We start from the raw sequence: 26,506 nt of genomic DNA, 5'->3' as shown, positions 1-26,506 counted from the left end.
GTGCAAGGGGAACCTTTACCTAACACTGATGATGTTCCCTAGTTGGGTAATGAAACATCTGCAAGGAAAACAACCAAGTTCAGAGAACACCAAGGACTCCTTCATTTCAACCCTGAGCTACAAATATTCTCCATTATTGGTACTTGGTTGTTGGGTGGCATATGACGTACGCTACCCAGAGTCGCTTGTTGAGGTGCAGGGCCTATAGAAATCAAATCCATAAAACAACTTGAGAAGTTAAGAGACAGTATAGCAATGTTGTTGAGCAAGGATTTGAACCTCAGGATCTAGCATCAACGCTGCAGAGTGACCCAATTACAGGTAATTCTCGAGTTACGACCACAACCGAGCCCAACATTAATGTTGCTAAGTGAAACATTTGTTGAGTGAGTTTTACCCCATCGTAGGACTTTTTTTGCCCCAGTTGTTAAATGGAATCATTGCATTTGTTAAGTTAGCAACACGGTTGTTAAATGAATTTGGATTGCCCGCTGATTTTGCTCGTCAGAAGGTCGCAAAACGGGGTCATATGACCCCGGGACCTTGCAACGGTCATAAATATGAACCAACCGCCCAGCGTTGATCATATGACCATGAGGATGTTACAATGTGTGAAAAACAATCACTTTTTTCAGTGCCTTGTACTGGTAACTAAATGTGGATCAATTCAACTGGATCAATTCAGTTGGAAGTGAAGTTTTAACTATTCCTTGGTAGTTTATTCAATTTCAGCATTTGTTCTTTGGACCACATAGTCCAATTTCTATTGCTGCTTCTTCAGCCCCACATCTGCTTAGAGCAATGTTTCTCAACCTTGGAAGCTTGAAGATGGGTGGACTTCAACTTCCAGAATCCCCCAGCCAGCGCTGCTGGCTGGGGGATTCTGGAAGTTGAAGTCCACCCATCTTCAAGCTACCAAGGTTGAGAAACACTGGTTTAGAGCTTTTGAAGAAATCAACAAGAGGTTGTGAAAGCAGTTAAGTCATTTCATTGAAGAAGCAAGCTGATTAAAAAAGAATGTTTATTATTTATTAACCTTTGGAATATGACTCTTGGGTCCTATATCCGGTAAGCCAGAGCAGAGTTCATTTAAAGAATATTAAATTAGTCTCTTTCACTCACAAAGTAAGATATGGAGAGTTTTTTTTTTCTTGTTTCAACTAAACTGGACATTTTAGGGAATTTTTAACAAGAGCTACTTGCGGTATTTTCTGCTCTTGAAAATATCATTCACGTGCTCTGGGATTCCCTGTTCACATTCTGGCGTGAAATCTCAAAAAGTTGTTAACATGATTTGGGGCTGATATTAAGGGCGTATATATGTTCTTCTTGGCTTTATTCTCAGGACTTGGAATATTTCAAAACGTCAAAAAACGGTGAACTTTTCACACATAAGAGATGGCCAAGAGCCTTCAAAGAATAACTCTACATTTGATACGCAACGACCGATGACTGTGTCATCTGTCAACCTCTGAGGCAGCTTTGTTTGGCAAAGGAATGGGCTTTGCTCGGGTTTTAAGAGCTATTTTTATATCTTTTTTTCCCCAGATTTTGTCCCATACTGTTCTCTGCTCTGTTTAAAATTGAGGACAAGCATGTCATTTCTAGGGTTAATTTTAAAGAAGGGTCTAGCCGTGAACGCAGGATTTTGCTATTTGCTGGTGTTTCACTCATTACGGCTAGTCCTCAATTTATGGCCACAATTGGAACCAGAATTTATGTTACTAAGCAAAGCGGTTGTTAAGTGGGGCGTGCCCAATTTTGCCACTGTTTTTTTTCCAATATTTGAATCATGTGGTTAAGACAATCCGGCTCTCCTTATTTATTTTGCTTATCTGAAGTTGGCTGGGAAAAATCACAAATTTTATTTATTCTTTTTATATCCCGCTTCTTTTATTTTTACCAATAACTTAAGGCACCAAACATATCTAACACACCTTCTATTTTCCCCACAACAACCACAACATTGTGAGGTGTGCTGGACTGGCCCAAAGTCACCCAGCTGGCTTTCATAGTTAAGGCAACACTAGAACTCAGTTTCCTAGTTTCCAGCTTGGTGCCTTAACCACTAGATTGTTTAACCACTAAACTGGCCCACGGTGATCATTGTGTTAAATGCACAAATTTTGATCATGTCACTGTGGGCATGTTGCAACGCCCCCACAATCATAAATGCGAGGACTGGTCACAAGTCACTCTTTCCAATACCGTTGTAACTTTGAATGGTCACTAAACAGATAGTTGTTAAATCAAATGCTACCTGTACAAGCATTTTACTCTAGAAACTGTAGTTTTGTCTGTCTTTTTCAGACTTCATAAAGCAACGGGAGATATTAGGAGAAGATCTGGGATTAAGGCGTTGGGAACTCTGAACCACCATGGTGGTTTGAGGGAGGAAACTTCTAATCTGATCACTCACGACCTACAGCAGGGCAACGTTAAGACTTCTGGACTTCAACTCCCAGAATTCCCCAGTCAGCCTTGTGGACTTCAACTCCCAGAATTCCTCAACCAGCCATATGGACTTCAACTCCCAGAATTCCCCAGTCAGCCTTGTGGACTTCAACTCCCAGAATTCCTCAACCAGCCATATGGACTTCAACTCCCAGAATTCCCCAGTCAGCCTTGTGGACTTCAACTCCCAGAATTCCTCAACCAGCCATATGGACTTCAACTCCCAGAATTCCCCAGTCAGCCTTGTAGACTTCAACTCCCAGAATTCCCCAGTCAGCCTTGTGGACTTCAAATCCCAGAATTCCTCAACCAGCCATATGGACTTCAACCCCAGAATTTCCTAGCCAGCCTTGCGGACTTCAACTCCCAGAATTCCCCAGTCAGCCATATGGACTTCAACTCCCAGAATTTCCTAGCCAGCCTTGTGGACTTCAACTCCCAGAATTCCCCAGTCAGCCATGTGGACTTCAACTCCCAGAATTCCCCAGTCAGCCTTGTGGACTTCAACTCCCAGAATTCCCCAGTCAGCCATATGGACTTCAACTCCCAGAATTCCCCAGTCAGCCTTGTAGACTTCAACTCCCAGAATTCCCCAGTCAGCCATATGGACTTCAACTCCCAGAATTCCCCAGTCAGCCATATGGACTTCAACTCCCAGAATTTCCTAGCCAGCCTTGCGGACTTCAACTCCCAGAATTCTGGGAGTTGAAATCCACAAGTCTTAAAGTTGCCAAGATTGGACACTCCTGACCTACAGTATCACTATGAAAGATGTCTGGCTACCATCTGAGCAAGACACCGAAAACATAAGGACGCCAGTAACAAGCAACCAGAGATTGCCAAATAATATTTTTTTTAGGAGCAACCTGCTCTGAAATAACTCTTCATTCTTGGTCGTTAGGGGGGGACACAATAAGACTAGTATCATTCGCACTCACCTCTTTCAAGTAGTGCGGTTTGTTCCTTATGCAGTAAAGCTACTTCCCGTCCTAGGGCTCTTTTCTGCCTCTCTAGCTCATTCTGAAGCACCAGAATCTTCAACTGTAAACACTCACTCTCCTTTTTCTATAAAAACAAAAACAAAGGATTGCTCAGAATATATGTAGACACTTCTGGGAGAAACAACCTGTGAATATTATATATTTCAGTGGAAAATAAAGATTATAGCCATCTCGGAAGAGGTACCAATTGAAGAGAATATTTGTAATTCGGAGTTGAACTGTGGGGTCCTTGGTTATTTTCTTGCAGACGTTTCATTACCCAACTAGGTAACATCATCAGTGCTAGAAGTTACAGGAGTTACAGAATAACAGAAGGGACCTCGTAGGTCATCTAATCTAGGGGCCTCCAACCTTGGCAACTTTAAGGCTTGTGAACTTTAACTCCCAGAATTCTGGGAGTTGAAGTCCACAAGTCTTAAAGTTGCCAGGATTGGAGACCCCTAATCCAATCCCATGCTCAAGCAGGAGACCCTATCCTATTTCTGACAGATGTCAGTCCAGTCTCTTCTTAAAAGCCTCCAGTGATGAAGCTCCCACAACTCCTGAAGGCAACTTCTGTTCCGTTGGTTGATTGAGCTGTGGGGGCGCAGTGCTTCGAATGCAGTATTGCAGGCTACTTCTGCTGACTCCCGGTTGCCAGCAGTCTGGCAGTTCAAATCTCACCAGGCTCAAGGTTGACTCAGCCTCCTGTCCTTCTGAGGTGAGGATCCAGATTGTTGAGGGGGGTGGGGGTGGGGGCAAGAGGCTGACTCTGTAACCCGCTTAGAGAGGGCTGTAAAGCACTGTGATGCGGTATATAGGTCTTATTGCTATTGCCAGTGTTCTAAATATCAGAAAATTCCTCCTCATTTCGAGGTGTTTTTTTTTTTATTTGATTTATATGCTGCCCTTCTCTGGAGACTCAGGGCGGCTTACAATGCGCTAAGCAATAGCCTTCATCCTTTTGTATATTTATACAAAGTCAGCTTATTGCCCCCACAAACTGGGTTCTCAATTTACCTATCTTAGAAAGGATGGAAGGCTGAGTCAACCTTGAGCCTGGCGAGATTCGAACCTGCAGTAATTGCAGGCGGCTGGTCTTAATAACAGGGTGCTTTAGACCACTGTACTACCAAGGCTCTTGGTAGTACAGGTTGAATCTCTCCTTGATCAGTTTCCATCCATTGTTCCTTGCCTGGCCTTCGGGTGCTTTGGAAAATAGCTTTGACCCCCCACCCCTTCTCTGTAAGGATGGGGATGGATTTGCGAAGAGGAGGAGGAGGAAGACCGTGGGATCCTTGATGCTCTCTGAGCTTGGTTGCTTTCTTGCAGGCATTTCATTACCCTACCTGGCAGCATTTTCAGTGCTAGAAGGAAGTAGGGTTCACTCTCTTGTTTATATTCAAGCCATTGTCTATGCACTGCAGGATGAAGGCCTCTGCCACCTGTTTCCAACCACTAAAATCCTGAGCTTTCTTTTGCCAATTGGGGCTGCTTGCTAATACTTGCTGATGTTGTCACTTCATCTTGTTTTAGGTCTCTTTCACGGATGCTTTTTATCAAGGAATTACTTGGAATCCTGCATGCAGTTTTGGTCACCAGGGTGTAAAAAAGATGTGGAGATTCTAGAAAAAGTGCAGAGAAGAGCAACAAAGAGGATTAGGGGACTGGAGGCTAAAACATGAGGAACGGTTGCAGGAACTGGGTATGTCTAGTTTAATGAAAAGAAGGATAGGGGAGACATGATAGCAGTCTTCCAATATCTCAGGGGCTGCCCCAAAGAAGAGGGAGTCAAGCTCTTCTCCAAAGCACCTGAAGGCAGGAGAAGAAGCAAAGGATGGAAACTAATCAAGGAGAGAAGCAATATAGAACTAAGGAGAAATTTCCTGATAGTCAGAACAATTAATCCCTGGAACAACTTGCCTCCAGAAGTTGTGAATGCTTCAACACTGGACATTTTTAAGAAGAGGTCGGATAATCATTTGTCCGAAGTGGTGTAGGGCTTCCTGCCTAAATAGGGGGTTGGACTAGAAGATCTCCAAGGTCCCTGCCAACTCTGTTATTCTATTAAGGGATCCATTCTACGACTGCCTTGGTCCACCTGCCCTCAGTTCTTCTTGCTATGCGACCAGCCTGTTTCAATTTCAATTTTTTTTTACCCTTTGGATGACATTGTTTATTTTTGTTTGTTTGTTCTCTAATCCACGTGCAGGACTTTCTATCTTGTCTTGTGATGCCCAGCATGTATCTTTCCGTGGCTCTTTGCGCCACTCGTAGCTTTTGTAACAATTGTGAGGTTAGTGTCCATGTTTCACTGTCATAGGTTAGTGCAGGTAGCACACACTGATTGAAAAGTTTTCTCTTCAAGCCTAGGGGGAGGTTGTTTTTGAGAATTACGCTTAACTTGTCAAATGCCTGCCAACCATTCAAGATATATAAATATTTGTATGTAAACAGAGAGCAAACCCCACTCCCTTCTAGCACTGATGATGTCACCTAGATGGGTAACCAAATGTCTGCAATAACATAACCGAAGATTTACCATGTGACACACAACCAGAGGTGAAATCCAGCAGGTTCTGACAGGTTCTGGAGAACCGGTAGCGGAAATTTTGAGCAGTCTGGAGAACTGGCAAATACCACCTCTGGCTGGTCCCCGAGTGGGGTGGGAATGGAGATTTTGCAATATCCTTCCCCCAGGAGTGGGGAGGGAATGAGGATTTTGCAGTATCCTTCCCCTGGAGTGGGCAGGGAATGGAGATTTTGCAGTATCCTTCCCCTGTCAATCCCACCAAGCCATGCCCACAGAACCCGTAGTAAAAAAAAATTGGATTTCACCACTGCACACAACCCTGACATCTAAAAATATTGCGCTATATACATTTGCAGTCTGGAAACTCACGGCATCACACCGGCAATCTTTAATGCAAAATCACTCACAATGGACACCCATGCTACTATTTTCATTTTAGAAGGGGGAAAAAAGCAAGTTTTGCAAAGCACGCTTCCCCCCACTCCACCCCCTCCCCCCGAAATAAACTACCGCTCTGTCTTTTTAATTACTTTGCAGAAAGACAAATGCCGAGCACATTTCCGTGACAAGCAGCTCTCAAATTATTATTATTGGTGGTTTTTTTTTAACTTATTTGTTGAATTTATAGCTCTCCTGACTTCCATTGACTCTGGGTGGCTTGCAATCGGGAAAGAAATAAAAACAAGAAAACCGAAAAAGAAATTGTAAGTGGCTTGAAAGCAAACATAGAAAATCCCCTCAAAAAAACCACCATCCAAGGGGGTGGGGGGTGGGGGGGTTTCCAACCATCATCCTTGCCCCCAAACCTGGGAGAATAGCCAGGACTTTTAACAGCTTCCAGAACTTCCATCAAGGGTGCGAGCCATGCGGATCCAATTAGGCGAAGATGCTCAACTCTGCACGTTGCAAAGTGTTCCTGAAAGCGGTAACTAAACGCAACGTTTTCGGTTGGGTTGTTTGCGTGTTCGTTTTATTACGGTCTTTCAAGGGAAGAATAGCAGCGGCGGTCCCGTTTCTAGGCCGACGGCCAACCTGACAAGGAGGTTTGGATGCTGTCTCTTGAACGAGACACCGATGATGTCCTAGAAAGATTAGCGAATGCTGGGAAAGGCTTGCAAACAACTGTGTAATCCTCTGGCTAGCTAGGGGAGAGCGAGTGGAGCGACGCCAAAAACTCTTCATCATTGTCAACCTGCATCACGGAGGAGTTCAAGTTTTCCTTTCTTCTCAGGGCTGACAAAAGCTGCAGAAAATCCAATTCAAATCTTGGTAGTACAGTGGTCTAAAGCCCCCTGTTATTAAGAACAGCTGCCTGCAATTACTACAAGTTCGAATCTCGCCAAGGCTCAAGGTTGACTCAGCCTTCCATCCTTTCTAAGGTGGGTAAATTGAGGACCCGGTTTGTGGGGGCAATAAGCTGACTTTGTATAAATATACAAAAGTATGAAGGCTATTGCTTAACGCATTTGTAAGCCGCCCTGAGTCTCCGGAGAAGGGCGGCATATAAATTAAATTAATAAAAAAAAAGAAAAAGTGGATCACTGCAATTGTTTAAGTTAGTAACTTAACTTAGTAGCTTCAGTTAGTAGCTGTATGCAACAAAATTTCATTTTAATGTATGCCGATTAGTGTACATTCAAAGTGACAATAAAGTTATTATTCTATTTATTTATTTATTTATTTATTTCATTTATTAAATTTATATCCCGCCCTTCTCCCCGAAGGGACTCAGGGCGGTGAACAGCCGAGAATTAAAATAACATACCATATAAAAGTTAAAATTTTAAGGGCCTTGGTAGTACAGTGGTCTAAAGCACCCTGTTATTAAGAACAGCTGCCTGCAATTACTGCAGGTTCGAATCTCTCCAAGGCTCAAGGTTGACTCAGCCTTCCATCCTTTCTAAGGTAGGTGAAATGAGGACCCAGTTTGTGGGGGCAATAAGCTGACTTTGTATAAAATATACAAAAGTATGAAGGCTATTGCTGAGCGCATTGTAAGCCGCCCTGAGTCTCCCGAGAAGGGCGGCATATAAATCAAATTAAAAAAAATTAAAAAAAAATTAAAAAATCTTGACTCCTTGGGTCAAAGGGCTCGGCATGTGGCCACCAGTCCTCTCTATCTCGTCTGTCTTTTGTGAACCATGGCTTTATAAACTTGAGACAGGTAGTCCTTGACTTACAACCGTTCGTTTTAGGGACCGTTTGAAGTTGCAACAGCGCCCGAGAAAGCGACTTATGGGTATTTTTAACACACTTATGACCCGTTGCGGCATCGCCCACGGTCATGGGATCAAAATTCTTGGTGCTTGGCTAAACTGAAATAATAAATTAGTACGTGTTTCTGACAGATGTGCTGTCCCAGGGGTCAGGTAAATCACCATGTGCAACCTTCCAACAAGCAAAGCTGATGGGGGGGGAGACCAGATTCACTTAACAACTGCGGTGATTCGTTTAACAACCGTGATTAAAAAAAGATCGTAAAATGGGGCACAACTCCCTTAACGGCCTTGCTTAACAACCGAAAAGTTGGATTCAACTGCGGTCGTAAGTTGAGGACCACTTATACAGATAACGAGTTCCAAGCCAGGGTTTAGCTATCCAAATTTCTAAAGGCAATCGTTAGCTACAATGGAACTAGAAAAAGCTAGAGTGGAACTAGTTTTGGTCGCCACGATATAAAAAAAGATGTGGAGACTCTAGAAAGAGTGCGGAGGAGAGCAACAAAGAAGATGAGGGGACCGGAGGTGAAATATATATAAAGAACGGTTGCAGGAACAGGGTATGTCTAGTTTAATGTAGAGAAGGACTAGGGGAGACATGATAGCAGTCTTCCAATATCTCAGGGGCTGCCCCAAAGAAGAGGGAGTCAAGCTATTCTCCAAAGCACCCGAAGGCAGGACAAGAAGTAATGGGTGGAAACTAAATCAAGGAGAGAAGCAACTTAGAACTAAGGAGGAATTTCCTGACAGTGAGAACAATTAATCAGTGGAACGACTTGCCACCAGAAGTTGTGAATGCTTTAACACTGGAGGTTTTCAAGAAGAGATTTGACAACATTTGCCTGAAATGGTATAGTGTTTCCTTCCTGAGTAGGGGAAGATCTCCAAGATCCCTTCCAATTTTGTTATTCTGTTAGAATGGTTCCTGTTTCAACCCAGCTGGTTCCACGGGACGCCTTCTTCCAAAGCCATCATGCATCGGTCCTAAGATGGCCAGTAAAATGCACGTCCCAGCACTCCAAATGTCGGTGGTTCTTCCCGTTACTCGTCCTCAAAATCTTGGAGCATCACCCAACTGACGTGGTTACAAAGTCCACCACTCTTTCAACTGGCAGCTCACGCATCCCGATTTGCGGGAGTTTGCTTTCCCTGGCAACCCTCTCCTTCCACCACCGAGTCAACCCAGATGTTTTGTAACTGGAGAGCATTAGGAGGCCTATTAATTCGTTTTCCCCCTAGGTTTAATCCAACATATTAAGCTGTTGGACTTTCCAGATAAATATTTTCATTTAATGATAATAATAATAAAAAAAAGAGAGCTTGTGTTACGGGCACGAGGGAGAACGCTTGAGAAAACGCTCGTAATTTCGATTACTACATACGGACACCAAAAGAGTCCTCTTACATGCGAAGCTGGCCATTACGGGAGTTGAGAAAAATGGAATAAATTCTATACTTGCAGTTCATTCTTCCAAAAATTCTCTCCCGTCAGTTGAAAAAAAAAAGGGGGGGGGAAAGATCTGAAATGGTATAGGGCCGTGATGGCAAACCTATGGCACGCGTGCCAGAGATGGCACGCAGCACCCTCTCTGTGGGCACATGAGCTGTCGCCCCAGTTCAGCTCCGCCGCACGTGCGGGCATGCCTCCTGCCAGCGAGCTGGTCTTTGGGTCTGCGCTGCACATGTGCTGGGGGCGGGGCTTGTGCAGGGGGCCATGTGTGCATGCACGGGGGGCAGGGGGCATGCGGGGGCCTCACACGCATTGCATTTGGGGGGTTTGGGCGCACACACACGGATTCACACCCACGCGTGCACACTTTGGGCCCTCGATCTGCAAAAGGTTAACCATCACTGGTATGGGGTTTCCTGCCTAAGAAGCGGGTTGGACTAGAAGACCTCCAATGTCCCTTCCAATTCTATTCTACTCTTCTGTTCTATATCTATATCTATATCTATATCTATATCTATATCTATATCTATATCTATATCTATATCTATATCTTTCCATTCCGTTCCGTTCCGTTCCGTTCCGTTCCGTTCCGTTCCTGCTCCTGCTCCTGCTCCTGCTCCTGCTCCAGTTCCAGTTCCAGTTCCAGTTCCAGTTCCAGTTCTATTCTATTCTATTCTATTCTATTCTATTCTATTCTATTCTATTCTATTCTATTCTATTCTATTCTATTCTATTCTATTCTATTCTATTCTATTCATTTTTTTTTATTTGATTTATATACCACCCTACTCCCGAAGGACTCAGGGCGGTGAACAGCCACAAGATAAAAACACATAAATACAAAATTTAAAAACAGAATAAAACCAAATTAAACAATTTGGCCAAAGACAGATTTAAAACACCCCAATAAATTAAAAACGAATTAAAATTTGTGTTTTAAAAAGGGAAAAAAAGGGAAAAATTAGGCCAGGCCAGCCTGATGGAATAAAAAGGTCTTGAGAGCACGACGGAAGGTGTACAGATCCGGGATCCTCCGTATCTCCGGGGGGAGCTCGTTCCAGATAGTAGGTGCCCCCACAGAGAAGGCTCTCCCCCTGGGGGCCGCCAGTTGACATTGTTTAGCCGATGGCACCCGGAGGAGCCCCTCTCTATGGGAGCGTACCGGCCGGTGGGAGGCCACTGGTGGCAGAAGGCGGTCCCGTAGATAACCAGGTCCTAAGCCATGGAGCGCTCTAAAGGTGGTAACCAGGACCCTGAAGCGCACACGGAAGAGCACCGGGAGCCAGTGCAGCTCACGCAGGAGAGGTGTTACATGGGAATGCCATGTCGCTCCCATAACCACCCGCGTGGCCGCACTCTGCGCCAGTTGGAGCCTCCGGGTGCTCCTCAAGGGGAGCCCCATGTAGAGAGAGCGTTGCAGTAGTCCAGGCAGGAAGTGATGAGGGCATGACCGTGCGTAAAGAGTCCCGATCCAGACGCAACTGGCGAATCAATAGTGGAATATTCATTCCACTATTGTTCTGTTCTGTTCTGTTCTGTTCTGTTCTGTTCTGTTCTGTTCTGTTCTGTTCTGTTCTGTTCTGTTCTGTTCTGTTCTGTTCTATTCTATTCTATTCTATTCTACTCTACTCTACTCTACTCTACTCTACTCTACTCTATTCTTACATCAGAGGCTTCAACATTCTCCATCATCCAGGTCATGGTTGTCCCAAAGGTGCTTTTTCAAGAGGCAACTGGACTTTCTTTGTTTTTTCTTGAAGACGTTTCGCTCCCCATCCAAGAAGCTTCTCCAGTTCTGACTGAATGGTGCAGAATGGAAGGATTTATATTCCTTGCAATCATCTGGTCCTTAGCCCTCCTTCTAAGAGTCACGGACTCAACATGGATGGAGTCTCAGAGAGAGTACTAACGACCAGATGACTGCAAGGAATATAAAGCCTTAAGTGAAAGATCTTCAAGGAAAAAGAAAGTCCAGTTGCCTTTTGAAAAAGCACCTTTGGGAGAGTCTGTCTGTAAGTTTGTATATTTGCAGTGTTCAAATCATAAAACTTACGTTACCGCTTACAGGTAGTCCTTGATTTACGACCATAATCGTTAAGTCCCAAATTTCTGTTTGCTGGCAAGACAGCTGTTAAGTGAGTCTTGCCCCATTGTACAAGCTTTCTTGTCACAGTTGTTTAGCAAATCACTCTGGCTGTTAAGTGAATCATGTGGTCGTTAAGCGAGTCTGCCCCCCCCCTTGACTTTGCTTGTCGGAAGCCATCTGGGAAGGTTATAAATGGAGATCTCTCATGATCCCCAGGACACAGCAACTTCATAACTACAGGTAGTCCTCTACGTGCGACCACAACTGAACCCCAAATTTACGTTGTTAAGTGAAACATTTGTTAATTCTGCTCCATTTTATGACTTTTCCTGCCACCGTTGTTAAGTGAATCACTGCAGCTCTTAAGTCAACAACACGGTTGTTAAGGGAATCTGGCTTCCCCATTAACTTTGCTTGTCGGAAGGTAGCAGAAGGGGATCACGTGAGTCAGCTGTCAAACGTCTGGATTTTGATCACATGAGCCTGAGCCTGCTGTAATGTTTGTAAAGTGTGAAAAACGGTCATAAGTCCCTTTTTTCACTGCCGTTGTAACTTCGAACGGTCACTAAATGAACTGTTGTAAGCCGAGGACTACCCGTCTCTGTTGTTTGCCAAGCACCCAAATTTAGATCACGTGACCATGTGATCTAAATCGGTTGTAAGACTGAAAAACGATCTTCACTTTTCTCAGTGTTGTCGTAATTTCACATGGTCACTAAACGAATGGCCGTTAAGTAGAGGACTACCTGTACCATGCTCCTTAAAAACTATTCTGGTGGCCTGTGATTCCAGAGCCAACTCTCCTGGTCTCTACCCAACTTGTAAAGAATCTAAGATTCAATGATAGAAAGGGCAAGATTCCACTCTTGGACTCCTGCATCTAGTTTTGGTCCCCATGATGTAAAAAAAGATGTTGAAACTCTGGAAAGAGTGCAGAGAATAGCAACAAAGATGATGAGGGGACTGGAGGCTAAAACATATGAAGAACGGTTGCAGGAACTGGGTATGTCTAATGAAAAGGAGGACTGGGGGGTGACATGATAGAAGTCTTCTTATATTTGAGGAGCTGCCACAAAGAAGAGGGGGGTCAAGCTATTCTCCAAAGCAGGACAAGAAGCAACGGATGGAAACTAATGAAGGAGAGAAGCAACCTGGAACTAAGGAGAAATTTCCTGACAGTGAGAACAATTAACCAGTGGAACAACTTGCCTCCAGAAGTTGTGAATGCTCCAACACTGAAAGTTTTTAAGAAGATGTTAGATTACCATTTGTCTGAAGTGGTGTAGGGTTTTCTGCCTAAGCAGGGGGTTGGACTAGAAGACCTCCAAGGTCCTTTTCAACTCTGCTATTCTGTTTGCATTGAAGCTTCAATCCCCTTCGTCCCCTTAGCACCTATCCATTTTTCTCTAATAAAATACCCCTCCTGCGCTCAGGAACTCAATTTACACAAGATTGCATTCCTCCTGTGGCATTTTATAACACCTGTCCGAGACAGACACAAACTCCCAGTTTAAAAAAAAAAAAAAAAGCATACCAGCTCGTTGCTTGTAGACGTAAGCCTCAGCTTCTCTTCAATCTCCCTTCCTATTTTCTGAACGGTTACCTGAGTCTGCTTAATGGCACATTGCGCCCGGTGGAGCCTGCAGAGAAACACACAGGTACAATTCAACGTTACTCAGGTGGCCAAACAGGAGGGGCGAAGCGCGATTCGAAGCCAGCCTCTATTGAGGATTGCTGAAGCGGGGCAGCTAAAGCACGGAGCTACGAGTCATAAATGGTCCCTGAGGGCTCTGAAACATCAAAAGTGCCAATAAATGCTACTGGCCTTCCCGTCAGGGAGGGGAAAATGAGAGATTAAGCATTTCCAGCCCCTAATAGAAATTATCCCAGTGAAGAGATCTCATCATCTGTTTAAAGATGCATACTGATTATTATTAGATTTTGGTCTAATGATTTAAGGCACCAGGCTAGAAGCCAGGAGACTGGTGAGTTCTAGACTCGCCTTAGGCAGGAAAAATGCTGGGTGACTTGAAGCCAGTGTCTCTCTCTCAACTCAGCCCACTTCATAGGGCTGTTGTTATGGGGAAAATAGGAGGAAGGAGTCCCGGGTATGTTTTCACCAGGTTTTTCTTATTAAAATAATAAAGGCAAGATAGAAATCAATATCCGTCTGTGTTTATCTGTCTGTCTGTCCTTCTGTTCTTCTGTCTGTCTGTCTGTCTGTCTGTCTGTGTCTGTCTGTCTGTCTATCTATCTATCTATCTATCTATCTATCTATCTATCTATCTATCTATCTATCTATCTGCAAATCATTCTGTCTGTCTGTCTAACAGCAAATCTATCCATCCATCCATCCATCCATCCATCCATCCATCCATCCATCTATCTATCAGCAAATCATTCTGTCTGTCTATCTGTCTATCAGCAAATCCATCCATCCATCCATCTATCATCTATCTATCATCTATCTATCATCTATCTATCTATCTATCTATCTATCTATCTATCTATCTATCTATCTATCTATCTATCTATCTATCTCTCTATCTATCTATCAGCAAATCATTATATTTATCAGCAAATCTATCTATCCATCCATCCATCCATCCAAATCATTCCACAGTATAAATTATTGTTTTTAAAACTTCCTTTGGTTCGCCTGCAGCCTCCTGCCAATAATATAAATTACCTGAACCAAGCCCTCGTGTTTCAGATTTAAAAACATCTTACTACTACGGGTAGTCCTGAGCTTACAACCACAATTGAGCCCAAAATTTATGTTGCTAAGTGAGAAATTTCTTAAGTGAGTTTTGCCCCATTTTATGACTTTTCTCGCCACGTTTTGCTAAGCGAATCAAAGCAGTTCTTAAATTAGGAGCACGGTTATTAAGTGAATCTGGTCGTCCCCGCCCCCCATCCCCCCAATTGACTTTGCTTGTCAGAAGGTCGCAAGAGCTTCTGACAAGCTCATGACTCTGGGATACTGCAACTGTCATAAAGGTGAGTTAGTTGTCAAGCATCCGAACATCAATCACATGACCATGGGGACGCTGCAACGGTCCTAAATATGAAAAATGGACATTAATCACTTTTTTCAGTGTTGTTGTAACTTTGAATGGTCACTAAACGAGCTGCTGTAAGCCGAGGACTACCTGTACTGTTCTGTCTCAGAATCAATGAATTCAAATATTACAAGGTTAAGCCTGTCTCCATTGCATCAGGATTAAAGCCAGATCATATTATCCCCTGCATAAGCATCTTCTCTAGCATGTTGTGACCGATGACTCAAGAAAGCAAAAACGAATGTTGGTTTGTCACAACTTTTGAATGTACAGAACTGTAAAAAATGCAGGTCTAACTTAGAGGCAGTCCACTTTGCTGAAAAAACAACCATCTCAGAGACATAAATTAGTCAGTCTGACTGATCATAAATCAAGTCTGTTTATTGCTGAGACAATTCCGCTGAATGTCAGGTTAAAGGGTGGCCATCTGCAAGCAATGAAGTCTAAATAAGTGAAATATATTGTTTCAGACAACTTCTTTCTAGCTGGGCTTCATGGTTCCTCTCATTTGCTCCAAATGATCCACACTCTTGTTTATGTCGACATTATTCTACACACCCACGTAAAAATGCTTCTTACTTCTAAATCTCCTCATGAAACAAGACCAGCAAAAATAAGCCTCTATAATCAGTTCTGGGATGCAAATAAAGCCATCCTCAACTGGGGGATCCTGGGTTTGTTTCATGTAAATAAAATAAATAGGTGGAACACTTAAAATAGAAAAAGGAAACTATCCTTCGATGATCATGTGTCTAAAATAAATCGTTCCCAGGTGAGAAGTCACATGGGGTTTTTGTTAGTAGTGCTTTATTTGGTCTTTGGTAAGACCACACTTGGAATAATGCATCCAGTTTTGGTCGCCAGGACGGAAAAAAAAATGTTGAGACTTTAGAAAAAGTGCAGAGAACAAAAAAAAAAAGAAGATTATTAAAGGGGCTGAAGGCTAAAACATATGAAGAGCGGTTGCTGGAATTGGGTATGTCACTCTAGCAACCTTAAACACTCAAAGAGCCACAAAGATCCTAACCGGAAGCCGTCCCCCCCCCCCCTTCAATTCTGGAGCCGACCAGAAGTCCAGTTCCCCCACCTTAGATGTTCTGTCCCTGTACCACACACGCACCCCCACAGACAGCCCGGAGTTAATAAGCCACACGACAAAATCTTTGAAGATAAAGCTGGCAGCAACCCAGTGGCTAGCTGCCAATTCAGACTTTACTCACACAAAACAAAGATTAGACTGCAAGCATTCCGATAAAGCAGGCAAAGTTTCAACAATACAAGGATTAGTCCAAATGCAGTCCGACAAGGCAGGCAGAAGTCCAGTAACGCAGAGATCATGGATTATTTCTAGTTTTTGCTCGTCACAAACTGAACCGGCCACCACACCCACATTTATACCCTGTGGGGTGTGGTCCAGTGACTCAGCTAATCTCTGGCACGCCTTCCCCTCTGCTGCGCACGCTTCTCCCTGCGCCTCTGCCGAGGATCCAGCCAGCACTTATCTACTTCATCGCTGTCCACCTGTGGCTGCGGGGACGTGCTTGGCTCTGGGCCTATCTCTTGGCCTTCGGTGTCCTCCGGAGGCATTGCCAGAGAGGAAGGTCCTGGAGAGGGAGGCCTTGCCAACTCCTCTCCCTCACTCTCAGAGTCTGCATCTGTCAATAGCCCAGGCTCAGGCAACGGAGCCACAACAATAAAGTCTCCTTCTAGCATGGCATCCTTTTCCCTCTACCTGTCCCAACCGAAAGCCCTATCAAATTGTGGAGCCGACCGGCAACAGGGAACCACAGGAGAGGGATGAAAGAGCCACATGTGGCTCCAGAGCTGCAGGTTGCTGACCCCCTGCTCTAGCCTAACGAAGAGAAGGACTATGGGTGACATGATAGCAGTATTCCAGTATTTAAGGGGCTGCCCCAAAGAAGAGGGAGTCAAGCTATTCTCCAAAGCACCAGAAGGCAGGACGATAAGCAACGGATAGAAACTAATCAAGGAGAGATTCAGCCTAGAACTAAGGAGAAATTTCCCAACAGTGAGAACAATTAATCCGTGGAACAACTTGCCTCCAGAAGTTGTAGGTGCTCCATCACTGGAGGCTTTTAAGAAGAGACTTGTTTGGAATGGTATAGGGTTCTGCTTCTTGAGCAGGGGGTTGGACTAGATCATCTCCAAGTTCCCTTCCAACCCTGTTATTCTGATTCAATTTATGTTGATTTATGTAAGATGGCTCTCCAAATTTTTTTTAAAAAAACACCTTTGGTTTCTCTCTAAAAGATGCATATAGAATAAGTTTTAGCCACATTGCACTGTGGATGGTGGATTTAGAGACATGCGTGCTGGACCATGAGAAGGAGCAAGGAGGAAGAGATTAGATGAGTGCTTTCTAGTCAATGACCAAAATAATTGTGGTACAGAGAACCTCAGCCTTGAATACATTCAACCAGGGCTTACAAATGTTGGCTTGTGGATGAGATCTGTAGGCCAGGTTTCTCCACCCCTGGATGATGTGTAAGCAATCCCATCAAGAAAAAGAGCCAATATACTAAAATTATTTGTGGCCATAATTAAATAATGCCGTTAATTTACAGGGGCCAAGACATCTGGAACCCGCCATTTCTAAGGGCTTTAATTCAAGGAAAAGACACCCAAAAAGCAACGTACATCAATATTTTAGTTTCCCTCAGGCCGATTTCAAATACTTCAGGAAAATAAAAGTTTAGAAAATGCAATCAGTTCGTAACTGCCTAACCTCAGAAGTTGGCCAAGGGGTGAAATCCAGCAGGTTCTGATAGGTTCTGGAGAACCGGTAGCGGAAATTTTGAGCAGTTCGGAAAACCGGCAAATGCCACCTCTGGCTGGCCCGAGAGTGGGGAGGGAATGGAGATTTTGCAATATCCTTTCCCCAGGAGTTGGGAGGGAATGGGGATTTTGCAGTATCCTTCCCCTGCCACACCCACCAAGCCATGCCCACAGAACCGGTAGTAAAAAAATTTGGATTTCACCACTGGGTTGGCCCACCTCTCTAGAATAGAATAGAATAGAATAGAATAGAATAGAATAGAATAGAATAGAATAGAATAGAATAGAATAGAATAGAATAGAATAGAATTCTTTATTGGCCAAGTGTGACTGGATACACAAGGAATTTGTCTTTGGTGCATAATGCACTACCTTCAACAGACCACAATGATTGTAGGCCCAATTCAAACTCATTTAATTTTCAAAACCACACCCAATCTAATGAGAAGGTTCAAACCACCCCATTTATGTATTTTAATATATTTCTATTCCAGTTGTTCCTCCTTCTCCCACATAAAGCTACCAAGATGCCTTAGCCCATTTCAGAACTGAAATCTGTTACCAATCTAAATCAGATCCATTTTATTTTCTCCTTGGACGGCACTAACAATTTCACATGTGAAGCAGGGAATGGAAATTATTATTTTTTGAAACAAACGCCTATAGGCCCAGAACAGGTACACACTTTTACTCAAAGGCCGATTTTCTTTCCTAGCATTTTCTGGCATGATCACGTGAAGCTGGGGGGGGTGACCCAATCATTCCGGATAATGACCCTACTGCCAAAATTCGAGCCCTACCTGCTGAGAACTTAACAAATTTTTCTTTTTCTTTGTCAGAAGAAAGAAAAGCTAAGAGCCTCGTGCGTTCTCAGGAGTGAGATTTTTTTTCCCCCTCTCCTCCTGGGAAGAACGAAGTTGCAGATTCCACTTGTGTTAAAATGATTCCTCCTCTGGATCTGCTGGAAAGTTAGCTGAAGAGAAGACGAAACAACACGAAATACTCCAAGGTGCTTTTTTTTCAAGAGGCAACTGGACCTTCTGGAAGGTCCAGAAGCCTCTTGAAAAAAGCTCCGTTGGGACAACGGTGACTCTGAATGACTGAGAATCTCCAGAGACGACACAAAAATAACACGTTCGCTCCCAGTGGTGTACTATTCCAGAAGTCAGGCGCTGTGTCTCTTAACCTCCTAAGTGGGGTAAGGAAGGACAAAGGAGATTATAGCACTGAGAATACGGAATTTTTCAGTATAGGAAGTCCTCGATTTACAACAGTTTGTTTAGTGGCCGTTCGAAGTTACGTCGTCACTGGAAAAAACTGACTTATGACCTTTTTTCACACTTTACCAACCATCTCAGCATCCCCATACTCGTGATCAAAATTCAGATGCTTGGCAACTGACTTGTATTTATGACGGTTGCAATGTCCTGGAGTCGCGTGATCCCCTTGTGTGAGTTTCTGACAAGCAAAGTCCATGGGGGAGTCAGATTCATTTAACAACCGGGTTACTAACTGAACAAGTGCAGTGATTCACTTAATAATAATAGTAATAATAACTTTATTGTCATTGTATGTGTATACAGAGTATACCCATACAACGAAATTCATTTAACACCCAAAGACCAGGTCCAACAAACATAACGCTTCCGAAACACCCCCACCCACCACAAATTCCCCACCCCTAAACCACCCAAACATCCACACAATAAATGGCAAGGAAGTGGGGCAAAACTCACTTAACTGTCTCACTTAGCAATAGAAATTTGGGTCACAAGTCAAGGACTAGCTGTATTTGAAACTGGTAAGCACTTTCGCTTTATTTACAGAAGTAGCCACTTATTTATGATACATACTATTTTAAGCTCTGAAATTTGCTTCTGATTAGATTAGGATTAGGATTAGGATTAGGATTAGGATTAGGATTAGGATTAGGAATAGAATAGAATAGAATAGAATAGAATAGAATAGAATAGAATAGAATAGAATAGAATAGAATAGAATAGAATAGAATAGAATAGAATTATTTATTGGCCAAGTGTGATTGGGCACAAAAGGAATTTGTCTCCGGTGCATAAACTCTCAGCATACATACAAGCAACAAGCGATAAATCATGATCATAATCATATGTGAGCTAACCTCTGAATATGTAAGAAATGTAACAGCCGCTATGTAGGACAGACACACAGAAAACTAGCACGGCGCAGTCAGATACACCAACTAGAAGTCGGAAGACACAATGAAAACTGCTTATTTTACAACTCATGGGCAGACTTAACCATAGTTTCGACTGGGAAACTTGTGAGCGTCCTAGATTAAAGCAAATCCAAAACCGCTAGAAAAATTCCTGGAAGCCTGGCACTCAGCCAAATCGTGCCATCAACAGACACACAGACATGGACGACATCTACATACCATTCAAAAGAAGCAAAAGCCAAAAAGAAGGAAACGAGGAGACCAAAACACCTGTTCTGTCCCCAACCACACGCACACACACCAACAGACGTTCAAGAGTTAAAGACCAAACCAGCCGGCAAAATCCTTTTCCTTATGATAACGGAACTTGGCAACAACCTAGTGGCTGCCTGCCAAGAGTTTATTATTTACGAAGAGGAGAGATAACTTCTCCCCACTTCTGATACATCAAAAGAAACAGCTCAATAATTACGGAGTCAATCAAGTCCAGAGATAATCCAGCAAAGTCTATAGCAAAAGTCCAGCAATGCAGAATGGCGTGGAAGCTTTCAGCTTTGTTCGTCACAAGGTTTGACTGGCCACCGCGCTCCCTTTTATATCCTGTGGGGTGTGGTCCAGTGACTCAGCCTAATCTCGGGCACGCCTTTTCTTCTGTTGCGCGCGCTTATCTCTGCGACGCTGGCGTGGATCCAGCCAAGACTCATTACCCTCATCACTGTCCATCTGTGGCTGCGTGGACGTGCTTGGCCCCGGCCCTATCTCTTGCCCTTCGGCGGACACCGAAGGCATTGCCAGAGAGGAGGGTCCTGGAGAGGGAGGCCTTGCCAACTCCTCTCCTTCACTCTCGGAGTCCTCTCCTGCCGATGACACAGGCTCAGATAATGGAGCCACAACAACACCTCCTGACTGGCAATCAATACTCAGGTGAGTAGAGATTAACACCAAGATTAATGCTTGGTGTTAATTAATGCAACAATCATAAAGCAAACAATACCACAGTCAAGGAATTAGGTCAGACAAACAATCAAGCAGTAAACATCAGACTAAAGAAACTACCAAAAACACTCCCACCAACACCTGTACATAAACAGAGAGCAAATTTCATTCCTTTTTAGCACTGATGATGTTACCTAGTTGGGTCACGAAACGTCTGCAAGAAAACAACGAAGCTCAGAGGGCACCAAAGTCCCCTCCCCGTGGAATTTTCCATGGCTAAAATCTATCCCATTTCCTCACATGCATTTGTTTTGCATTTGGCTGGAGTAATTTCTTTTTTTTTTTCAGTTTACTTTCAGCATGATTTAAAACACCTTTGTTTAATTAAAACAGAGAAAGCAAACCAGAAGCCAGGAATCATTTCACTCCGTTCAAGTTTTTAATTTGTGACATCCTTTTTTTTCCAAAACTGTGCCTCGTCTCGGGGCTTTGCGACCCCAAAAAAAAAAAAAAAGAAATCTTGCAAAAGTCTCCGAAAGCAACAGGCTGTTTACGTGGAAAGTCTGTTGCTCCCTCTGTGGATGAAAATTCTATTTTCAAAGGGAGGGAATACATTGAACCACTTCGGTGGTCCTTAAGAGGCAATGAATAGATGTGGACGCGGCATCAGGAGAACACAAATGAAAAAAAGATGTCCTGTTGGCTGGCTTTTCAATTGCTTGTTTAGTTTGAAGACAGATTCACACAGATATGCAGGATACTGACTCCTCCATCTCCTAACAGAGGGATAAATGTAGGTCAAACCTTGCCTATCAATATAGCTCTAGTGCCGTGATGGCGAATCTATAGCTGTGCCACAGCTGGCATGCGGAGGCTTTTCTGCAGGTACGCGAGCCATCGCCCAGCTCAGCTTCATCGTGCATGCGCGCGCGCCTCCCGCCGGCCAGCTGATTTTTGGGATGCATGGGGGGCCCACATGCGGGAGACACGTGTGCATGTGTGTGGGGGTCATGCGTGCATTTAAGGAGGGGTGGGGGGAGGACAGAGGGTGCAGCATGCTCCCCCCAGCACATTTTTGGGCCCTACTAGGCCCAAAATGGGGCATGGGGGAGGCGCGTGCACATGCGTGGAAGGTTGTGGTGCCACATAATGGGGTGAGCTCCAGTTACTTCCCCAAGCTTCTGCCAACCTAGCAGTTCGAAACCTCGTAAAAAAAAAATGCAAGTAGAAAAATAGGGACCACCTTTGGTGGGAAGGTCACAGCGTTCCGTGCGCCTTTGGCGTTTAGTCATGCCGGCCACATGACCACAGAGACATCTTCAGACAGCGCTGGCTCTTCGGCTTTGAAAGGGAGATGAGCACCACCCCCTAAAGTCGGGAATGACTAATACATATGTGCGAGGGAACCTTTACCTTTTTAAGTTGAGGACTACCTTTAATATCACCTGTAAGATATCACATCAAGCTACATTCAACACATATCTACCTCAAAATTTCAACTGCCCAGGTTCCTTTTTTCCTGGTGAGTATCTGAATTTCTCCCATGCTCTGATCTTGTTCTGCCCCAGCTACGGATCCCAAAGAACACAGCACACACAAAGTTTGTACAAAACTTAATTTACTAAAATAACTCAGTCTTTTTCAAAACAAAGGCTGTTAATAAACTTTCTTAACAGCCTACAAGAAACCAAAGATAAAGTAATCACAATCTTACTAAGGTTGGCAGAAAGCCCAGAAGCAATTTGCAGAGAATCCAGACGTGAAGTAGAATGAACTAAAGTTGTTCCCTGCAAATTGCTTCAGTCGGCGTTCCTCCTTAAATAGGCTAAGGGAGTGGCCAATTAGCCCCAAGCCTTACTCTCAAGGAGACCTCCTCCTGAGGAGCCACTCCTGCCTTTTGGCAGTTCTGCGTGCCCGTGCATCGAGAAGAGGCTCCTCCTTTTCTTCCTCTTCGCTTATGGGAGCTTCTGGAGGTTCTGAAGGCCCTGGCTGAATCCCCGCCTCTGGCACGATGTGGTGCCAGCCTCCTCACTGTCTGACTCGAGTGCCAGCTGCACAGGCTGCTGGCGCAACACCACACCAGCCTCCTCGCTGTCAGAATCAGCTACAATCCGCACAGGCCGCTGACGGGCCACAACAGATCTCTCTCTAAATCAGGGGTTTCCAACCTTGGCAACTTTAAGCCTGGCGGACTTCAACTCCCAGAATTCCCAAGGTTGGAGACCCCTGCTCCAAATGATAACCATGAGGTTTTGCCTTACTTATCCCATCTTCAAATGGGACACTAATGCACTCCCAAGTTAAAAAAAAAAATAACACAAGCCATAGAGGGATGAATAATAGATGCCACATATTTTGCACAAGACGCTTCCGCTAAAAGATGATTGCAGTCTAAATAAGCAACCATTCAAAGCCGTCCCAGATACGCCACATGCAATAATTGCGCCCAATTGCGCCCCGCAATCAATTCTGCTTAGGCTGAAATGGTTCTATGATTAACCATACATCAGAAATCACCATCAGGGCTCTTCCATTTCCTGACACAACATAATTCTCCTGATAAACAATAATGCCTTGGAACGGGGCCCGGCGGTGACCCAATTCAACTTTAGGAAAAGTTATCGTTGCAAGATTTAATACTAATTGCGTGGATTAGGGCATGATGGGTTGTCATGAAAGTGCTTTAATTTCGCACACAGGGGTCCAGGAAGTTCACACAAATTGGCCCAGGGCCGAGAGATTTCCAAAAATTAAGCTTTCAAAAAATCTAAAGAGGTTTGATAGGAACTGCATGGGAACAAGCCGGGCACATCAATTCAAGTCTTGCAGAGAATAAATATTTTCGTTCAGAATTGGAATGTATTATCAGAGATAGCCCCCCCTCCCCAGACATACATCTAGGAGAGGAACATTAATTAAAATGGACTGACTTATTACCTGTAACTACACTGAATTCAAGATCGATTTATTGGATTTAAATGCCGAGATTTATCCAGGAAAGAATGCGCTCTTGGCTAAGTACTACAGAAAGAAAGAAAGAAAGAAAGAAAGAAAGAAAGAAAGAAAGAAAGGAAGGAAGGAAGGAAGGAAGGAAGGAAGGAAGGAAGGAAGGAAGGAAGGAAGGAAGGAAGGAAGGAGAGAGAGAGAGAGAGAAAGAGAGAAAGAAGGAAGAAAGAAGGAAGAGAGAGAGAGAGAAAGAAGGAAGAGAGAGAAAGAGAGAGAAAGAGAGAGAAAGAAAAAGAGAAAGAATGAGAAAAAGAGAGAAAGAAAGAAAGAGGGAGGGAGGGAGAGAGGGAGAAAGAAAGAGAGAGAAAGGAAGGAAGAAAGAGGGAGGGAGGGAGGAAGGAAAAGGAAACAGGACAATGGAAGAAAGGAGAGAAAAGAAAAAAAACCTAACCATTTATTACAGGTAGTCCTCAACGTACGACCACAACGGAATCCAAAATTTCTGTTGCTAAGTGAAACATTCGTTAAGTGACTTTCGCCCCCATTTTACGACCTTTCTGCCGCAGTTGTTAAGTGAATCTCTGCAGCTGTTAAAATCAGTAACCCGCTTGTTGAGTGAACCTGGCTCCCTTATCGGCTTTGCTTGTCAGGAGGTCCCAAAAGGGGATCTCGTGACCCATGGCAACTGTCATAAAGGAGGAGGAAGAGGACGACAGTGTGACCTGGAAGACGGGAGAATCTCCAAAGACACTTAAAAGGCAGGTTCAGAAATCGAAGAGGTAGAAATCGCTTCCGCTTTAAATGCCAGAATTCAGTATTTCAGGTATGACCTGAAAATATTGTTCTTGTTAAGGACCAGTAGAGAACCGACCCATCCTTCCCTCTTTTTCGTGCACATTCTCCCCAGATCAACCTACGGTTCACCAAGGTCTCTATCTCCAGGCTAAAACTTCTACAGCCACTTGCCAGCTGTAAACATTCCTCACCTAATCCTTTTTTGCGAGATGTCCAGAGGTGATTGCCCTTCCCTCAACTTCACAGAAAACTGCACTGTCAGGTCTTATTAAGGAGAAAAGGAAGGAAAGAGCTTGGGTGTTTTGCTCGCTCTTCTCTTTTCTCCCACCCCTCTGCCCCCACCCCCACCCCCAGTGAGTAAAATACAAAGCAGAGTTGCTAAATTCAGGCGGGGCTGCTCTTATCCTTGAGGTCCTTGAAGAATTTAGGATTCCTAACCAAACCATCTGTCATGGTTAGGGTGGATTTTGAGAAATGCTGGCATGTATTTATGTATTTTCTTTGGAGGCTGGGCTGCAAGTTGGCTAGGAACGAGACGGCGGAGAAGAGAGAGAAAGTAATGCTTGGAAAAAAGAGAGGCGCATTTTCGAATTATTACTAAACTTCAAGCTTTTTTAAAATTCTCACTTAAGTCCAACCTCTACACCAGATGTAATTTACCTACCGGTTCGCCCAGCACCAAAAATGTGAGTGTGCGCGCATCCACCTCCACACATGTGCACGGCCTTCCGTGCATATGCTTTGCTCGCACGAACGGATTCCGCGCATGCGCACGGCTTGAAAACATGGCTAAACATGTTTGCTCTGGGGCGGATGGACCGGCCCACCCACAGGTCGCTACTAACTACCGGTTTGCCCGAACTGGTTGAATACCACCTCTGCTCTACACCCTGGCCGAATAAAAATTCCCACCACTACAGTCAACTGTCCGTTCCGATTACTAGAATATAAATGATTTCACCTTTATATTTTTCCTCCGTAAGAAACCGGTATTATATTTTTCTTCCCGCTTTATGACTTTTATCATAAAACACCGAAATTACCGCAGACTGGGTTTGCCCTATCCCATTAAACCGTGGTTTGTTTATCTGCAAATAATGAACCAACTATAGCTATCTGGTTTCATATACTGCTCTAAACCAGGGGTCGGCAACCTTAAACACTCAAAGAGCCATTTGGACCCGTTTCCCACAGAAAAGAAAACACCAGGAGCCACAAAACCCTTCCCGTGCCTGACTATTTCTTGAGCGGCCACAAAACTAGCATATGTAGTTGAATTAAATGTTCTGTTTTCTTCTGAAACTTTTCTTTTTTTAGATTCATCCATGGTTGGCCTACTGGGGGTTGAAAAGCTCAATAAATCGTGTGCCGGAGGGTGTCACACATTGGCGGTTGTGACGCATATTTTGAGTGACAAGGAACCGCAGCAGAGGGGTGAAAGAGCCACATGCGGCTCCAGAGCCACAGGTTGCTGACTCCTGCTCTAAATCATAATGTAGCTTGATTTTTGGTAGCTCAGTGGGAGAGAATGAAGCTGTCAGCCCTGGAGGCCATCTTTTCTTTGGAGCTTCAGGGCTGCTACATTTAGTGCCAGGGAAAAGGGGAGGGGGGATTTGCAAAGAGTTGGTGAAGATATATAGCCACAACAACATTCTTTTCTCTGAGAGTCAAGGACGTTCAGCCTTCACCTGGATGGGAGTGACTGGGGGTTGTCTCCAGTTTGGACAATGGCTTGGTTGATTGGATCTTGTGATGGACATGTGGGTGCAGGAGATGGATCTTTTACTTTTGGGTGGGGAAAACCCGGGAACTTTCAGATTCGGGTTTTCCCAGATGTGCCAATATGACATCTCTAATAAAATGGATCTTTGAGGAATTGCTAGCCTCGGAGTTTTCTTTAGTTGGGGGTGTTACTTGGAACCCTGACATAAGCTTCACGGTTAAAGCTGTGGTGGTGTCATCAAAGCTATGGTTAACATGGACCCGCATTTTAATAGATATGAAAAGGATTGATTAATGGCCATCGGGAAGGAAAATAGAATCTCCACATTCACT

The 26,506-nt window shown here is 44.1% G+C and overlaps 1 protein-coding gene across 3 annotated transcripts in view; it reads right to left on the bottom strand.

Moving 5' to 3' along the window:
* UVRAG (UV radiation resistance associated) overlaps positions 1 to 26,506 on the bottom strand; it is a 94,083-nt gene that overhangs the window by 41,712 nt on the left and 25,865 nt on the right. For all 3 annotated transcript variants that reach the window (XM_070942989.1, XM_070942991.1, XM_070942990.1), the window contains 2 exons: positions 13,257 to 13,362; positions 3,393 to 3,519 (listed from right to left, as the gene is read on the bottom strand). In XM_070942989.1, the coding sequence (XP_070799090.1) occupies positions 3,393 to 3,519; positions 13,257 to 13,362 (233 nt within the window). The remainder of the gene's footprint in view (positions 1 to 3,392; positions 3,520 to 13,256; positions 13,363 to 26,506) is intronic.

Source organism: Pituophis catenifer, unplaced genomic scaffold, assembly GCF_029215685.1.
Source record: "Pituophis catenifer annectens isolate HBS135680 unplaced genomic scaffold, rPitCat1.0.hap2 SCAF_4, whole genome shotgun sequence".
Taxonomy (NCBI): Eukaryota; Metazoa; Chordata; class Lepidosauria; order Squamata; family Colubridae; genus Pituophis; species Pituophis catenifer.
The sequence above is the reverse complement of the archived record's forward strand: the minus strand, read 5'-3'. Positions and strand labels throughout refer to the sequence as shown.